The 18,554-nt window shown below is 46.6% G+C and overlaps 1 protein-coding gene across 5 annotated transcripts in view; it reads left to right on the top strand.

Moving 5' to 3' along the window:
- PLCB4 (phospholipase C beta 4) overlaps positions 1-18,554 on the top strand; it is a 516,205-nt gene that overhangs the window by 267,280 nt on the left and 230,371 nt on the right. For all 5 annotated transcript variants that reach the window (XM_075339305.1, XM_075339306.1, XM_075339302.1 and 2 more), the window contains exon 4: positions 7,177-7,277. In XM_075339305.1, coding sequence (XP_075195420.1) covers positions 7,194-7,277 — 84 coding nt within the window. In that variant the 5' untranslated portion in view covers positions 7,177-7,193. The remainder of the gene's footprint in view (positions 1-7,176; positions 7,278-18,554) is intronic.

Raw genomic sequence — 18,554 nt, 5'->3', positions numbered from 1 at the left:
TGACATGCTGCGGCTCGGACAGTTGCACCGCAGATCAGTTTACGCTGCGGGCCGCACACACACAGTGGGCATGGCATTTCTATAAATCCCATCCACTGTGCTTGTACTGCGCAATGTTTTGGACACAGCTGTAACATGCTGCATCCAAGACGCTGTGAACCCTGATCATGGGCACGCAGCCATAGAGATACATTATTGTCAGTTTTCTTTTTTTTTTGGGGGGGGTTATTTGATTGGCCGCACTAGATGTTGATTTTAGAAAAGTGCAGTTTAATAGAATATGACTTGATGTATGCTGCCCTTATATTGCTGATGATCGTGCCCCGCAGGATAGTCCTTCTAGGAATAATCAGATGACTGAATAGAGACTGTAAGAAAATGAATGTGCTATTATAAAAGCTGTAAGGAAATTAGCAATGTAGTCAAAATAAAATGTAGACATATTGTCTTGGTAAAAGCTGTAGTTAATCCCAAAGTCAATAGTCAATATGGATATTTATTATGGACAAGTGCAAATGTTGCATAATTTAATTTTAGTGTAATTAGGGCTGTATCACATGGACAGACACACCAGCATATTGCCGGCAATGTCAGGCAAGGGTCACTGGCGAGCACATGTTCTGGAAGCAAAGCAAACTGCCCATCCTTCCTAATGTAACAGGGATCCTTTGTGTATCCTGCCTGAAGGTGGCCGGCCATGGAAGCCCTGGACCCAGACTGTGTGGCTTATAGTACAGAGCACTTTTACCCTATGTTTAGTGAGTACAACTGGAACGCTGCGGGCGTACATGCTAAATGTGCCCATAGTTATAGAGACCGAACGCCTTTAGCCTATGTATCAGTATGGTGGTATATACCATTTATTATGACTGCTATTTCATATACCTAAAAAAAAAAGTATACTGTAACAGTCTATACATGACATCTATAATGGGTATATCATGAGATTTTCAATAGCTTTTTATGATGTATCTGTAAATTATAGCCCAAATGATTTAAAGGGGTTATCTTGACTTAGGATATGTCATCAATATCGGATTAGTAGGGTTGCGATACCTGGTTTTATGTTCTTGTGGTGTAGCGGCATAACAGCTCCGCACACTGTCTAGTAGCTGATCTCGGTACTGCAGCTTATTTCCTATTTAGATCTGGACAATACCCATTATTGTGTGAATGGAGCTGTGGTGTTCCAGCTCTCTTTTCCTTTATATCAGGCCACCATCAAATCGTAAAACAGCTGATTGGTGTGGTGCCAGATGTCAGAATCCCATTCATCTGATATTGGTGACCTATCCTATCCACAAGACCTAATAACAGCATTGCTGGGGGTGTTGGGTGTGTTGACCTGATATTGATGACTAGTGATGGGTGAATAGTAACTATTCGTGTTGGGATAATGCCTATCGAATATCAATTACTATTCCAGTATACGTTACGACAAGAAAATTGCTCAGATTTCCCATTGAGTTGCATTAGGTTCGTTATTCGTGAAGAATACTGCAATAGCACTTTGAGATTCGTTACGAATAATCCGAACAGGAATAGTTAGGCTGCGTGCCCACGATCAGTGTTTGCGGTGTTTTGGATGTAGCATGCTTCAGCTGCGTCTAAAACACTGCATTGTACAGTACAAGTATAGAAGATGGGATTTCTAGAAAATTGTTTTTTCTACAGCAAACACTGACCGACGGTGCGTCTTTCCAGACCACAGCATGTCAGTTGTTTGCTGTTGAATTGCATGTGTCCTCCGTAGGGAGAAAACAAGCAAGAGACCGCAGCGCACTGAACCCTGATCGTGGGTACGAGCCCTGCGGTCTCCTGCGTTCACCTGCAGAGGAGACTCGTGGCCTCGCAGGTCGGGACCCGCTGTGTCCGAGAGACAGTGAGTCCTGATCGTGGGCACATACCCTTACTATTCACCCATCACTATTGATGACTTATCCTAAGAATATAGAAAACAAGAAAAAGATAATGGGATCCAACACTGACTTCATAACAACACTCCTTTATTTGGTCAGAATAACAAGACAAAAAAAGTTAAAAGAAATCCATAGGAACAAGCGGTAGCTTACGCATTTCAGACTTTATGTCCTTACATTTAAGGTACTCATAGGCAAGGACATAACGCCCGAAATGTGCAAGGTATGGATATATAAAGGAGTGTCTTTACTTGTTTGCTATATTCACTCGGGATAGCCAGTCCTGAAGATCGAACATTGTAAGAATAATTTTCTGAATCCATGGACATTTTTTATCGCAGGTGAGCTGATGACTTTTTTCATTCGTTTGATTTTTTTTATCCTAAGAATATGTTAGCAATACAGTATCATAAGCTTGGACAACCGCATTAAATGGATGCCATGGGCTGTAATGACTTTGATTTAATTTATTTGTTATGAAAAGTGAATACCATGCTCAGAGATAAAGTCCAAAAGCACTGCGTGACACTGGCATTCAGACCTATGGGCGTCTGACGCACTACAAAACACACAACGAACAAGAGGGGACAACGAGACAATTTACAACAGTGGCCCCTGCAGTTAGGGAGAGGGGTGAGAGTACACCTCCTGAACTGACCTCAAGCTGTTACATCAGCTCCCTAGCATCCCTAATCCCTCACTAGCCCTGCAAACACCCTGTCTAGTGAGGGGGCCCGCGGGAGACACTAGTCCCACCGCTGCACTAATAAACACAGAGGGAAAGGAAGGACAGACAGGGGGGTAAACCGAAGGACATGAATACCGAAATCCACAGCTGCAGACAGACTCCTAAGTACAAATTGGATGGGCACAGGACAGTTCTCCAGTCGCTCCTTCCACCAGGATAGCCAGAGTAGAATGCATTCTATCAACAGCAAGAACTGCTGGGAAAACCTCACTATTTAAATCTAAAGGGGTGTGGGCTCAAAAGCAGCTACAGCTGACCTGTACTGCTATGAGATGCTGGTAACCAAACTGACATTAATTCATGACGCACTAGAAGAAAGGAAACTTCATTGAAATGTGGAGTCTAGATGGAAATGAGAGGCTCCAGTAGAAAGACTGTCACTTTTCTCTTAAAAGCAGGGAGACGACCGTGATAGTGATTGAACCTCATAATGTATCCATTAAAACTAGAAGTCCCAGAAATTTCGAGCTCCCCCCTGAAGTCCCGAAAGAGGATCAAATGACCCTTAGTCCAAACTGACCTAACTAACTAGAAACGAAATGGCTAAACTCAATGGAAAACAACAAACTCCTGCGGTACAACAGTAATGGCCTTAATTACAGAACAAAAGACGGTGATTATAGGATGTTAGCTAAAATCCGTCAGGTCATTCGACCCGTCTCTGGGTTCCAAAGGTAGAAATGTTAAATGACCCCTCTCTGGGACTTCTAGTGTTAAAAAACATGATTTCATGGCTGATAGATGGCAGGGGTATATCCGTCACAGCCACCAGTTAAAAAGTACAGTGGCATGGAAGTGGAATTTTGGATCCAACGCCCACATTCCGCTTTAGATAGGTCGGAGACATCATTAGCGGGGGGGCGCAGGATGACTGGGGTACTATTGTCTCGTTTTATGGCAAATGGACAGATCATCGTTACGCCGCTGTCACAGGCGAGCTCTGTTTTGTTCTGCATTCCACATTACATCTTACTATTAGGATATTTCATCTGTGACTCCTTTAGGATCTATGCTGCTTCTTCGTGGTTTAGTATGGGGCTCCCGTGTTATTATTTAATTCCTATTTTATGTAAAACTCTCACTTTCCATCACGTTTGGGCTTTTTCAAAATCAATAACTATTTTGCACATAGGCTAAAAGTGAAAATAATGCTCCACTTTTCACTAATCCAGGAGGTCAGGCAAGGAAGCTGTTTAAAGGGAAATGTTCTCTAATGCATCCCTCCATCCGCCCACAGACATAAACTAATTAAGACTGGATTTATGGTCAGACAGGCTTTACTTTGATTTATGAGAGAGGCGGCTTTCAAGAAACCTATGCTGGTTGCCAGGATGTGTCCCAACATAAATATTATATCACTGTGTATTAACCATGTAACTGGCTACAAACACATGATCGAAGGAATCATAATGACTTCTTTTTTTATTTCTTTCTCCCATTGTATATTTTATTGTGGTTATTTATTTATTTATTGGTTAAATTAGAAGTCAGTAATTGTTTTGTTACTCTGTCCCCAGTTGGTCCGAGGATATGCCTTAAGGCTAGGTTCACATTTCGGTTGTTTTGCATCAGTCACATGCGTTGCTTGATGCTTGTGACTGATGCGTTGTACATTGGATGACAAGAATTGGAATTCATTTACATGATAAAGCGGATTCCATTGTAAAACGAGATAGAGAGAACGATCAGCTGATCATTCACAATAGCCGGCCGCCGGCTTTTGTGAGCGATCAGCTGATCTCCCGGCCGCCGGCTTTTGTGAGCGATCAGTTGATCTCCCTCCCGCCGGCTTTTGTGAGCGATCAGCTGATCTCCCGGCCGCCGGCTTTTGTGAGCAATCAGCTGATCTCAAACCTGCCGGCTTTTGTGAGCGATCAGCTGATCTCCCGGCCGCCGGCTTTTGTGAGCAATCAGCTGATCTCCCACCTGCCGGCTTTTGTGAGCGATCAGCTGATCTCCTGGCCACCGGCTTTTGTGAGCGATCAGCTGATCTCCCGGCCGCCGGCTTTTGTGAGCAATCAGCTGATCTCCTGGCCACCGGCTTTTGTGAGCGATCAGCTGATCTCCCGGCCACCGGCTTTTGTGAGTGATCAGCTGATCTCCTGGCCACCGGCTTTTGTGAGCGATCAGCTGATCTCCCGGCCACCGGCTTTTGTGAGCGATCAGCTGATCTCCTGGCCACCGGCTTTTGTGAGCGATCAGCTGATCTCCCGGCCGCCGGCTTTTGTGAGCGATCAGCTGATCTCCTGGCCACCGGCTTTTGTGAGCGATCAGCTGATCTCCCGGCCACCGGCTTTTGTGAGCGATCAGCTGATCGGCTGGCTATTGTGAACGATCAGCTGATCGCTCTCAAAAGCCAGTGGCCGAGAGATCAGCTCACAGAAGCCGGCCGCCGAGAGAGAGACATTCATTTGAATGATTAAACACAAGATTTGAGCATGCATAGTGAAAACATAAGGATTCCGCTGCTTAAAAAATGTTACTTGCTGCGTTCCTGTCGCCCAACGGTCAGTCGTTCCACGACTGATCAGTAGGACAGCGGATGCAACGCAAGGGCATCAGTCACAATCCGCCGCTCATACAAGTCTATGGGAAACAACGGAATCCGCCAAACGTATTGCGTTTATCAGAGCGGCGGATTGTGACTGATCATAAACAACGGAAATGTGAACCTAGCCTAAGATAGTCCGAGAGGGAAGGTCTGACCTCACAACCATACTGATTCTGACAATAAAAGAGGCACCTGCATCCCCATCACTGCTTTTTACTTATACAATGGTGCTTATTGCCTAGAGCAGTGATGGCTAACCCATGACACGTGTCAGAAGTGACACACCGAGCCATACATGCTGAAACACGTCGCCACATCCCAATCTACTGTATTTATTGTTCATATATTGCATACATTTGGAGGATGAAAGAATAGGGGTCCATGCTTTATCATATGCAACCCCAGTCATTTTGTTCAATTTATGGAGTGTGTTTGTAAATGTTTTTAATGTGTGTTAGTGTTATTTTGCTATTTTTCATTAATAACATTACATTTTTGCTAGTCTATATCTTATCGGTGATCCCATTTGTTTCACACCCCCTTCTCTTTTTTTTTTATGTCGTATAAGAGGAGATTTCTATAAATCCCATCTGTAAGGCTAAGTTCCCATAATCAGTTTTAGCAGCATTTTGGACACAGAGTGTTTTCACTGCATCCAAAACGCTGCGTTGTACAGTACGAGCACAGTGGATGGGATTTATAGAAATCTCTTGCCCTCCCTGCATCTTCTCTACATGGCGTAAACTGACGTGCACACGGCTTTCCGAGCTGCAGCATGTCTATTTATGCTTGCGGAGAAGACAGTGTTCTCAGCGGGAGAACTCAGCAAAAAACGCTACGCCCAGATCCCTGATCATGGGCACGGACATTGCGTTGTCCCACAGAGAACACTAGTGTCTCTGCGAGAGTAATCACGCTGCGTCTAGATCGCAGTGTCTCCTGATCATGTGGATGTCGCCTTAGACGTTGTATTTTTGATGCAGCAAAAATACACAGCAGCGAAATCTCATTGTGTGAACCAAACTTGAGGCCTCAGGACAACTTTCACAATGGCAGAACATCTGTCCATGTAATAAAGCAGATAGATGAGGAGCTGTGGATAAAGAGCGCAAAATAGGGTCTTACCCGGTTGGGATATTGAGGGTGGTAATGTGGTCGTACTCACCTGGTTCAGTTGTGAAAGTCACAAATGCTTGTAGCACATACAATGGTGGTGGTCAGCAGCAGCCCCGAAAAAGATTCAGTATAGGAAGAGTAAGTATGGGTTTAAGCCGCGCTGGAACCACAGGAGTCAAGGGTTAATAAATTCCTTTTTATTTGTTCACAGGTCTATGCGTTTCAGAGACATATCTATCTCCTTCATCAGGACATCCAAAAGAATCAAGTATTAAACCCGTACTTACTCTTCCTACACATGTAATAAAGCAGGAATATTTCTTCCTCAGTGGCTGCTGCAGGAGTATTTATGACCAGACTGAGGTGTTCCATGATGATAGCGGCTGATCGGAAACCTCTACTCCGATTCCTAAGCTCCTGGTCGGAGCAGTCTATAATTCTTGCTTAGCGCTACTTTCTGGCTGAGATGTATTGGCTGTATTGCCAGGCAAGGTTTAGCAGGTTAAGCAGTTTAGCATTCCTTCTGTAAATGTGGTATGTCCTCCTGAGCGCTGAGGAACCTCAGCAATGACTATACGGGCAGAAGGACTTCCCCTCTGAGAGCGGCCAAGTGATAAATACTAGGCTCCGGTATGACCAGTGGGCAATACTTTAACACTTGGAGTAAATACTGTATATATATATATATATATATATATATACAGTATATATATATATATATATATATATATATATATATATATATATATATTGTATCGCAAATAAATGTATTTGATTACATTTTACCTGTGTGCATCAGATGTCACCATAATTCTGTTTTTTTTTCGTGTTATATCTTCCAGACCTCTGTAAAGTAAACATGGCCAAACCATATGAATTCAATTGGCAGAAGGCTGTTCCTACTTTCATGCAAGATGGAGCTATGTTTGACAGATATGAAGAGGTAAGAGACTGAATGGTTTATTGCTGCCACTGAGACAAATCTGTATTGAGGACAGAGTTAGGGCAGTCACACTGGCATATGACTCGCATGGGTGCAGTTAGAAAATCTTGCATTGCACTCGTCCCTATGTAAGACAATGCTGCAGCTCAGATCTGCGTCTTTTTCCTCAGCCCTAATCAAACTGAGAAAAAAATCGCAGGATGCTGGAATTGTCTGCGAGAGTCATGTCACTCGCACTCATACACGTCTATGGGTGCGAGAGAAATTTCGGACTGCACTCGGATGTCATCCAAGTGCAGTGATATATACAAACAGGCTGACAATGGAGGAGATGGGGGATTAACCCTTTCCTCGCCTCTGCAGCTGTGATCTGATTGCAAGATCAGATCACACTCACATGAAACTCAGCTCACGCTCGCAGCAGAGCAGTAGCCGAGAGTCATTAGCATATCACATCCGATGCTCTCGCATCAGATGCCATACGCTAGTGTGACCCCAGCCTTAGGCCCGTTTCACACAGATGTTCTTCACTGACGTGTAAAACACGCACATGATTCACGGCACACGTGGTTGTCCATGTGCAATCCGTGATCCGTGATTGCATATGGACATTACTCACCTGCCTTCACTGCTGCTGTACATGGTGCTGAAGTCTCCAGCTCTGCAGCGTCCGCCCACCGCTCTCAGCACCTACTTCCTGGTCAGGATTTCCTGCTCTCATGAATATTCATGAGCCAGGCAGAAGCTGCCGAGAGCGGAGGCTGCAGAGCGAATCGCAGGTAAGGTAAGTTGAAAATATTTAATATTTAATATGTCCGTGATTTTCTGGTACGTGTTTCACTGATCACACACGGATCACACCATAGTGTGGTCCGTGGGTCATCAGTGATGCCAGAAAAAAACTGACTTGTCTCCATGCAGAATCACGGCCACGCGTGCACACTGCACGGAGACACGTTCAGTGAAAAATCACTGACGTGTGAGCAGACCCATTGATTATAATGGGTCTGCGTATGTCAGTGATTCTGGTACGTTTTAAAAAAAAGCACAAACGTACCAGAATCACTGACGTGTGAAACAGGCCTTACAAGGAGTATCTTGTGTGGGAAGAGGAGAACAGAGGAATTTATGAAGTTGACCCAGAGAACAGCATGTGGATGACAGACTCTTTAGAGGGAAAAGAGAAAAATGTGGTAGATGTGATTACGGATATTACAATAAATAGATAGATAGATGATTGAGAATGTCCTATTTTTCAGCCAAAACATATTGGCTAATAATGTCCGCTATTTTGAAAGTATGTGCACTGTGTGCAGAATTATTAGGCAAGTTGTATTTTAGAGGATTTTTTTTTATTATTGGTCAACAACTATGTTCTCAATCAACCCAAAAGACTCATAAATATCAAAGCTTAATATTTTTGGAAGTTGTAGTGGGTTTTGTTAGATTTGGCTATCTAAAGCCTGCTTTACACACTTCAATAGATCTTTCAATCCGTCGTCGGGGTCAAGTTGTAAGTGACGCACATCCGGCATCGTTCGTGATGTATTTGCGTGTGAAACCTACATGCGATCGATATTGAACGAAAATACGGTGATCGCATACACGTCGTTTATTCCTCATACATTGGACGTTTGGTAGTACGAAACTAGTCAATTGTAACGTGTGACATCCATCATACGATTTCGGTGTCTGATGCTATGTGCGCAGGTGTGCGCTCTGCACCGCAGCTTAAAAAAGGTCTGCTTCAGAGCGCAGCTGAAAAGCTGCGTTCTGAAGCGCCTCACAATGTCTGTCATGCACTAATCTCTGTCAGTCGGTCACTATCTCTGTCCCTCACTCTCTGTCCATGTCAGTCTATCCCCCTCTCTCATATACTCACCGATCCCCGATCCCCGGCGCTGCACGGCATTCACACTGATCCGGCGGCTTTTACTGTTTTGAAAAAGCCGGCCGCCCATTAAACAATCTCGTATTCCCTGCTATCCCCGCCCACAGGCGCCTATGATTGGTTACAGTGAGACACGCCCCCCACGCTGAGTGACAGGTGTCACACTGCACCCAATCACAGCAGCCGGTGGGCGTGTCTATACTGTGCAGTGAAATAAATAATTAAATAATTAAAAAAAACGGCGTGCGGTTCCCCCCAATTTTAAAACCAGCCAGATAAAGCCATACGGCTGAAGGCTGGTATTCTCAGGATGGGGAGCTCCACGTTATGGGGAGCCCCCCACCCTAACAATATCAGTCAGCAGCCGCCCAGAATTGCCGCATACATTATATGCGACAGTTCTGGGACAGTACCCGGCTCTTCCCGATTTACCCTGGTGCGTTGGCAAATCGGGGTAATAAGGAGTTATTGGCAGCCCATAGCTGCCAATAAGTCCTAGATTAATCATGTCAGGCGTCTATGAGACACCCTCCATGATTAATCTGTAAATAACAGTAAATAAACACACGCCCGAAAAAATCCTTTATTGGAAATAAAAAACACACACACATTCCCTGGTTCACCACTTTAATCAGCCCCAAAAAGCCCTCCATGTCCAGCGTAATCCAGGATGCTCCAGCGTCGCATCTAGCGCTGCTGCATGGAGGTGACCAGAGCTGCAGCAGACACAGCCGCTCCGGTCACCTCCACGCAGCTAATGAAGACAGCCGCGCGATCAGCTGATCTGTCACTGAGGTTACCCGCTGTCACTGGATCCAGCGGTGGCCGCGGGTAACCTCAGTGACAGCAGCTGATCGCGCTACTCACCGCCGCTCCGGTCAGCTCCAGTCAGCAACTGAGGTGAGTAGCGCGATCAGCTGATCTGTCACTGAGGTTACCCGCGGCCACCGCTGGATCCAGTGACAGCGGGTAACCTCAGTGACAGATCAGCTGATCGCGCGGCTGTCTTCATTTGCTGTGTGGAGGTGACCGGAGCGGCTGTGTCTTCTGCAGCTCCGGTCACCTCCATGCAGCAGCGCTAGATGCGACGCTGGACCATCCTGGATTCCGCCGGACATGGAGGGCTTTTTGGGGCTGATTAAAGTGGTGAACCAGGGTATATGTGTGTGTTTTTTATTTCCAATAAAGGATTTTTTCGGGCATGTGTTTATTTACTGTTATTTACAGATTAATCATGGAAGGTGTCTCATAGACGCCTGACATGATTAATCTAGGACTTATTGGCAGCTATGGGCTGCCAATAACTCCTTATTACCCCGATTTGCCAACGCACCAGGGTAAATCGGGAAGAGCCGGGTACTGTCCCAGAATTGTCGCATATAATGTATACGGCAATGCTGGGCGGCTGTTGGCTGATATTGTTAGGGTGGGGGGCTCCCCATAACGTGGAGCTCCCCATCCTGAGAATACCAGCCTTCAGCCGTATGGCTTTATCTGGCTGGTTTTAAAATTGGGGGGACCGCACGCCGTTTTTTTTAATTATTTAATTATTTATTTCACTACACAGTATAGACACGCCCACCGGCTGCTGTGATTGGGTGCAGTGTGACACCTGTCACTCAGCGTGGGGGGCGTGTCTCACTGTAACCAATCATAGGCGCCGGTGGGCGGGGAAAGCAGGGAATATGAGATTGTTTAATGGGCGGCCGGCTTTTTCAAAACAGTAAAAGCCACCGGAGCAGTGTGAATGCCGTGCAGCATCGGGGATCGGTGAGTATATGAGAGAGGGCTGCTCAATTCAGTCACTCAGGAGATTAGCGGTCACCGGCGAGCCCTTCACTGGTGACCGCTAATCAGGGCGCGACACAGACAGAGCCGCAGCATGACCATGAAGTCGGGTGAGGTTCACCCGAGTTCATTCTGACAGTGCGGCTCTGTCTGTGTCTGCTGTGAACTACCATTCACCGCTGCTACATGGCTGTCTGTGTCTGCTGTCAGCGGCCATGTAGAAGAGCTGAACGGCAGATAACATAGTAAAAACGCATCCCTACACATTACACACGCTTGTCAAGTCAATAAATAAAAAAAAAAAGGGTGCCCAATGCATACGTCACGGAACACATGATCTAAAGGATCGCACACAAAATTGATCAATTTAACATAGGCTACTAAGGCACGTGTGACAGCAAATGAACGACCTACGTGCAATCTCATTAGATCGCATATGCAACCTGGGCGTGTCACATCGCATACGAGATCGCATCCCTAATTGTAAGGTGTAAAGCTGGCTTTAAGCCCACTTTACACGTTGCAATTAGTTGTACAATCGCATTTGCGATGTGACACGCCCAGGTTGCATACGGGATCTTATGAGATTTCACGTTGGTCGTTCATTTGCTGTCACACGTGCGTTAGTAGTCTATGTTAAATTGGTCAATTTTGTGTGCGATCCTTTAGATCATGTGTTCTGTGACGTATGCATTGGGCACCTTTTTTTTTTTTTATTTATTGACTTGCCAAGCGTGTGTAATGTGTAGGGATGCGTTTTTACTATGTCATCTGCCATTCAGCTCGGCTACATGGCCGCTAACAGCAGACACAGACAGCCATGTAGCAGAGCTGAATGGCAGATGACAGCAGACACAGACAGAGCCGCACTGTCAGAATGAACTCGGGTGAACTTCACCCGACTTCACGGTCATGCTGCGGCTCTGTCTGTGCCGCGTCCTGATTAGCGGTCACCAGTGAAGGACTCACCGGTGACCGCTAATCCCCCGAGTGACTGAAGTTTCCCCCCCTCTCTCATATACTCACCGATCCCCGATCCCCGACACTGCACGGCATTCACACTGCTCCGGCGGCTTTTACTGTTTTGAAAAAGCCGGCCGCCCATTAAACAATCTCGTATTCCCTGCTTTCCCCGCCCACCGGCGCCTATGATTGGTTACAGTGAGACACGCCCCCACTCTGAGTGACAGGTGTCACACTGCACCCAATCACAGCAGCCGGTGGGCGTGTCTATACTGTGTAGTGAAATAAATAATTAAATAATTAAAAAAACCGGCGTGCGGTTCCCCCAATTTTAAAACCAGCCAGATAAAGCCATACAGCTGAAGGCTGGTATTCTCAGGATGGGGAGCTCCACGTTATGGGGAGCCCCCCAGCCTAACAATATCAGCCAACAGCCGCCCAGAATTGCCGCATACATTAGATGCGACAGTTCTGGGACTGTACCCGGCTCTTCCCGATTTGCCCTGGTGCGTTGGCAAATCGGGGTAATAAGGAGTTATTGGCAGCCCATAGCTGCCAATAAGTCCTAGATTAATCATGTCAGGCGTCTATGAGACACCCTCCATGATTAATCTGTAAATTACAGTAAATAAACACACACACCCGAAAAAATCCTTTATTAGAAATAAAAAACACAAACATATACCCTGGTTCACCACTTTAATCAGCCCCAAAAAGCCCTCCATGTCCGGCGTAATCCAGGATGCTCCAGCGTCGCTTCCAGCGCTGCTGCATTGAGGTGACCGGAGCTGCAGAAGACACCGCCGCTCCGGTCACCTCCACACAGGTAATGAAGACAGCCGCGCGATCAGCTGCTGTCACTGAGGTTACCCGCTGTCACTGGATCCAGCGGTGGCCGCGGGTAACCTCAGTGACAGCGCAGCTGATCGCGCTACTCACCGCCGCTCCTATCACCTCCACGCAGCAACTGAGGTGAGTAGCGCGATCAGCTGAGCTGTCACTGAGGTTACCCGCGGCCACCGCTGGATCCAGTGACAGCGGGTAACCTCAGTGACAGCAGCTGATCGCGCGGCTGTCTTCATTACCTGCGTGGAGGTGACCGGAGCGGCTGTGTCTGCTGCAGCTCTGGTCACCTCCATGCAGCAGCGCTGGAAGCGACGCTGGAGCATCCTGGATTACGCCGGACATGGAGGGCTTTTTGGGGCTGATTAAAGTGGTTAACCAGGGTATATGTTTGTGTTTTTTATTTCTAATAAAGGATTTTTTCAGGTGTGTGTGTGTTTATTTACTGTAATTTACAGATTAATCATGGAGGGTGTCTTATAGACGCCTGATATGATTAATCTAGGACTTATTGGCAGCTATGGGCTGCCAATAACTCCTTATTACCCCGATTTGCCAACGCACCAGGGCAAATCGGGAAGAGCCGGGTACAGTCCCAGAGCTGTCGCATATAATGTTTGCGGCAATTCTGGGCGGCTGTTGGCTGATATTGTTAGGCTGGGGGGCTCCCCATAACGTGGAGCTCCCCATCCTGAGAATACCAGCCTTCAGCCGTATGGCTTTATCTGGCTGGTTTTAAAATTGGGGGGAACCGCACGCCGTTTTTTTTAATTATTTAATTATTTATTTCACTACACAGTATAGACACGCCCACCGGCTGCTGTGATTGGGTGCAGTGTGACACCTGTCACTCAGAGTGGGGGCGTGTCTCACTGTAACCAATCATAGGCACCGGTGGGCGGGGAAAGCAGGGAATACGAGATTGTTTAATGGGCGGCCGGCTTTTTCAAAACAGTAAAAGCCGGCCGGAGCAGTGTGAATGCCGTGCAGTGCTGGGGATCGGGGATCGGTGAGTATATGAGAGAGGGGGATAGACTGACATGGACAGAGAGTGAGGGACAGAGATAGTGACCGACTGACAGAGATTAGTGCATGACAGACATTGTGAGGCGCTTCAGAACGCAGCTTTTCAGCTGCGCTCTGAAGCGGACCTTTTTTAAGCTGCGGTGCAGAGCGCACACCTGCGCACATAGCCTCAGACATCAAAATCGTATGAGGGATGTCACACGTTACAATTGACTAGGTTCGTGCAACAAAACGCTCAATTCTAGAGAATGATACGATGTGTTTGCGATCAACGGTTTTGCGTTCAATCCTGATCGCACGTAGCTGTCACACGCAGATACCTCACAAACGATGCCGGATGTGCGTCACTTACAACTTGACCCCAACGACGGATTGTGAGATATATTGAAGCGTGTGTAGCGGGCTTTAGGAGGATATCTGTTTGTGCAGGTAACTATTACTGTGCAGAATTATTAGGCAACTTAATAAAAAACAAATATATTTCCATCTCACTTGTTTATTTTCACCAGGTAAACCAATATAACTGCACAAAATTTAGAAATAAACATTTGTGACATGCAAAAACAAATCCCCAAAAAAATTAGTGACCAATATAGCCACCTTTCTTTATGGTGACACTCAACAGCCTACCATCCATAGATTCTGTTAGTTGCTTGATCTGTTTACGATCAACATTGTGTGTAGCAGCCACCACAGCCTCCAGACACTGTTCCGAGAGGTGTACTGTTTTTCCTCCCTGTAGATCTTACATTTTAAGAGGGACCACAGGTTCTCTATGTGCTTCAGGTCAGGTGAACAAGGGGACCATATCATTATTTTTTCATCTTTTAGACCTTTACTGGCCAGCCGCACTGTGGAGTAGCTGGATGCATGTGATGGAGCATTTTCCTGCATGAATAACGATACCGACTTTTTCCTGTACCACTGCTTGAAGAAGTTGTCTTCCAGAAACTGGCAGTAGGTCTGGGAGTTGAGCTTCACTCCTCCTCAACCCGAAAAGGTCCCACAAGTTCATCTTTGATGATACCAGTACCCCATGTTCACCTTGCTGGTGTCTGAGTCGGAGTGGAGCTCTCTGCCCTTTACTGATCCAGCCTCTGGCCCATCCATCTGGCCCATCAAGAGTCACTCTCATTTCATCAGTCCATAAAACCTTTAAAAAAATCAGTCTTAAGATATTTCTTGGCCCAGTCTTAACGTTTTATCTTATGTTTCTTGTTCAAAGCTGGTCGTTTTTCAGCCTTCCTTACCTTTGCCATGTCCCTGAGTATGGCACACCTTGTGCTTTTTGATACTCCAGTAATGTTGCTGCTCTGAAATATGGCCAAACTGGTGCTAAATGGCATCTTGGCAGCTTCACGCTTGATTTTCCTCAATTCATGGGCAATTATTTTGCGACCTTTTTGCCCAACACGCTTCTTGCGACCCTTTTGGCTATTTGCCATGAAATGCTTGATTGTTTGGTGATCACGCTTCAAAAGTTTGGCAATTTCAAGACTGCTGCATCCCTTTGCAAGACATCTCACAATTTTGGGCTTTTCAGAGCCCGTCAAGTCTCTCTTCTGACCCATTTTGCCAAATGAAAGTAAGTTGCCTAATAATTAAGCCCACCTTATATAGGGTGTTGATGTCATTACACCACACCCCTCCTCATTACAGAGATGCACATCACCTGATTTACTTAATTGGTAGTTGGCTCTCAAGCCTATACAGCTTGGAGTAGGACAACATGTATAAAAATTATCATGTGATCAAATACTCATTTGCCTAATAATTCTGCACACAATATATTTTCTGTAGTGCCGTCTACTTTTGGATTCTAGATACGGTTGATAGAGTCAGGTTGAGCCAGGATTTGGTATGCCTAACGAGTCTCATGAGGTATCTACTGTGAGAGCATCAAGGTGTTTTGTGCTCACACAGTGTGTTACGGTTGCTGCGAGCACTGGAGACTATGTCCAGATTTCTTGCTACTGCACATGTGCGAGCGCTGGAGACTAAGTCCAGATTTCTTGCTACTGCACATGTGCGAGCGCTGGAGACTAAGTCCAGATTTCTTGCTACTGCACATGTGCGAGCGCTGGAGACTAAGTCCTATCTTGGAGCCATTGCACATGTGCGGGTGACATCATCGCTGACACGAGGTCACATGTCTCTGACACCTTCTATGCCGATTGGTCGCTGGTCATGTGCTTGTGACGCCTTGCTCGGTGATAGGCCAGCATGACGTCACTCTTGTCGTTCTGGCAGCCGATTGGCTCTGGTGTCCTCCATCTTGGATGAGGCACAGAGTCTATATAAGACCCTGACACACGCCGCATGGCGCTCAGTCCTCTTGGTTCATGCATGAGGGTAGACGCCCTGTGCACGTTCCTCTAGGCATTCCTCTGTCTATGCAAGGTGAGCGCTACCGGCAGGGTAGCGTTCTTATACCTTACAGCTTCGGCTGCTGTCCGTATCCTTACCTCTTAGGGGAGCGGACATAGGCAGGTGCCTGAGGCACATGGTCTGGCTGGGCCTTGTGATTCGACTCGTAGGTGGACGTTGCCGCTAGGGTAACGTTCCTTATACTGCGTCTGGCAGTTGTTCGTATCCTCGCACACTAGGGGAGCGAACAGAGGTAGGAGCTTTGTGCGGCTTACGCTGCTGTTCGTCTCTTTTGCACCACTAGAAGAGCGGACCTAGGCAGGTGCCATATCTAGTGGTTCGTGTCCTCGCACACTAGTGGAGCGAACGCAGGTAGGAGCTTTGTGCGGCTTACGCTGCTGTTCGTCTCTTTTGCACCACTAGAAGAGCGGACCTAGGTAGGTGCCATTTCGCACACATTGCCTTTGTCTCTGTGATTATTAACAGAGATCATTCCACACACCCTCCAAGTAAGGGAGGAATTGCTTTACTTACTTATTATATCCTTCTGTGAGTTAACAGAGGTATTGCACTCTGCCATAGTCTGCAGCAGAGTCTTTGCACGGTGGACCCTGACTGTCTGATACTCCTTTAAGTTATTATCAGACAGCCCCCCGTAACATTAGGACTGAGCCAAGGGTCTGGCAGTTATGGCAGAATATCAGCAGTTACACCGTTACATACAAGTACTTGAGTCACGGCTCAAGAATATAGAGGATAAACCTCAGACCATGGTGACATCTGCACATGATCCTCGACTTGCTCTGCCAAACAGATATTCTGGCGATGCCAGATCATGTCGTGGTTTCATTAGTCAGTGTCAGATACACCTAGAGGTCAACTCTTCTCGCTTCTCTACGGAGAGGTCCAGAGTAGGCTTTATCATCTCCTTACTTCAGGACAAAGCCTTAGAATGGGCGACTCCCCTATGGGAGCGCTCTGATGTGGTTACTCTGAGACATCAAGACTTTCTTGATGCTCTTAAGGCGGTATTCATGGGTCCGCAGGTTACCCATGATGCGGCCCTGAGACTGTTAGATCTATCTCAGGGTTCGTTATCCACTAGTTCTTATGCCATTGCTTTTAGAACTCTGGTGGCAGAACTAGATTGGCCAGAGAAGGTGTTGATTCCTATCTTCTGGAGAGGGTTGGCAGGCTATGTCAAGGATGCTCTTGCTACTCGTGAGGTCCCTGCTTCTCTGGAGGACTTGATCACAGTAGCAACGAGGATCGATGTACGCCATAAGGAACGTAGACTCGAGGTCTCTTCCTCACGCCCTAAGCATCGGGCTATTCCAGTTGTTGAGGGTCCACTACCATCTTCCTCAGCATCTGAAACATCTCCCACTCCTATGGAGTTAGGTCATACGTCTTCCAGACTACGCAAGTCTGGTCCTCCTATATGTTACGTATGTCGTCAGGCTGGGCACTATGCCAACAAGTGTCCTAGTCGTCAGGGAAACTCCCTGGTCTAGTAACCATTAGAGGGGGGTTACTAGAGACGTCTTCTGCACCTTCTAAGTGTTGTATCCCAGGTCAGCTCTCGTTATCTGAGAATACATGGCCTATTATGGCTTTTGTGGATTCCGGAGCTGACGGGACTTTTGTGTCCTCAGGATTTGTAAAGGGACACAATATTCCCTCTATCATGTTAGAGGCGCCTATTCCTGTCCGTGTTGTTAATGGAACTATGTTGTCTGACTCCATTACATTGAGGACAGTTCCCTTGCGCCTTTCCCTGTCTCAGGGTCACATAGAGGAGATTTCTTTTCTTGTTTTGCCTGAGGGTATAGACGACATCCTTCTGGGTCTTCCATGGCTTCGGACTCATGCTCCTCACATTGACTGGGAGTCTGACAGCATTATTAGTTGGGGTTCGAAATGTCAGTCCCGATGTCTTCCCTTACCACCTAAGGTCATTGCGGTTGCATCTACTGATCTCTCTCCCATACCTACACCCTATCTGGATTTCGCTGACGTGTTCTCCAAACAGGGTGCTGAGGTTCTTCCACCCCATAGGCCGTATGACTGTGCCATAGACCTTATCCCAGGTTCGGTTCCACCTAAAGGCAGGGTTTACCCCCTGTCGATACCTGAGTCGGAGGCCATGTCGACCTATATAAGAGAGAGTTTAGAGAAGGGGTTCATTCGTAAGTCTGTCTCTCCCGCGGGAGCTGGGTTTTTCTTTGTTCGGAAGAAAGAGGGTGATTTGCGTCCCTGCATAGATTACAGGGGTCTCAACGCAATCACAATAAAGAACAAATACCCATTACCTTTAATTTCGGAGCTCTTTGACAGACTGAGAGGAGCTCAAGTTTTTACGAAGTTGGATCTGCGGGGTGCGTATAACTTGGTACGAA

The sequence above is a fragment of the Anomaloglossus baeobatrachus genome, chromosome 3 (assembly GCF_048569485.1).
Source record: "Anomaloglossus baeobatrachus isolate aAnoBae1 chromosome 3, aAnoBae1.hap1, whole genome shotgun sequence".
NCBI lineage: Eukaryota > Metazoa > Chordata > Amphibia > Anura > Aromobatidae > Anomaloglossus > Anomaloglossus baeobatrachus.
Note: the sequence above shows the minus strand (reverse complement) of the source record. Positions and strands in the feature narration are given on the sequence as shown.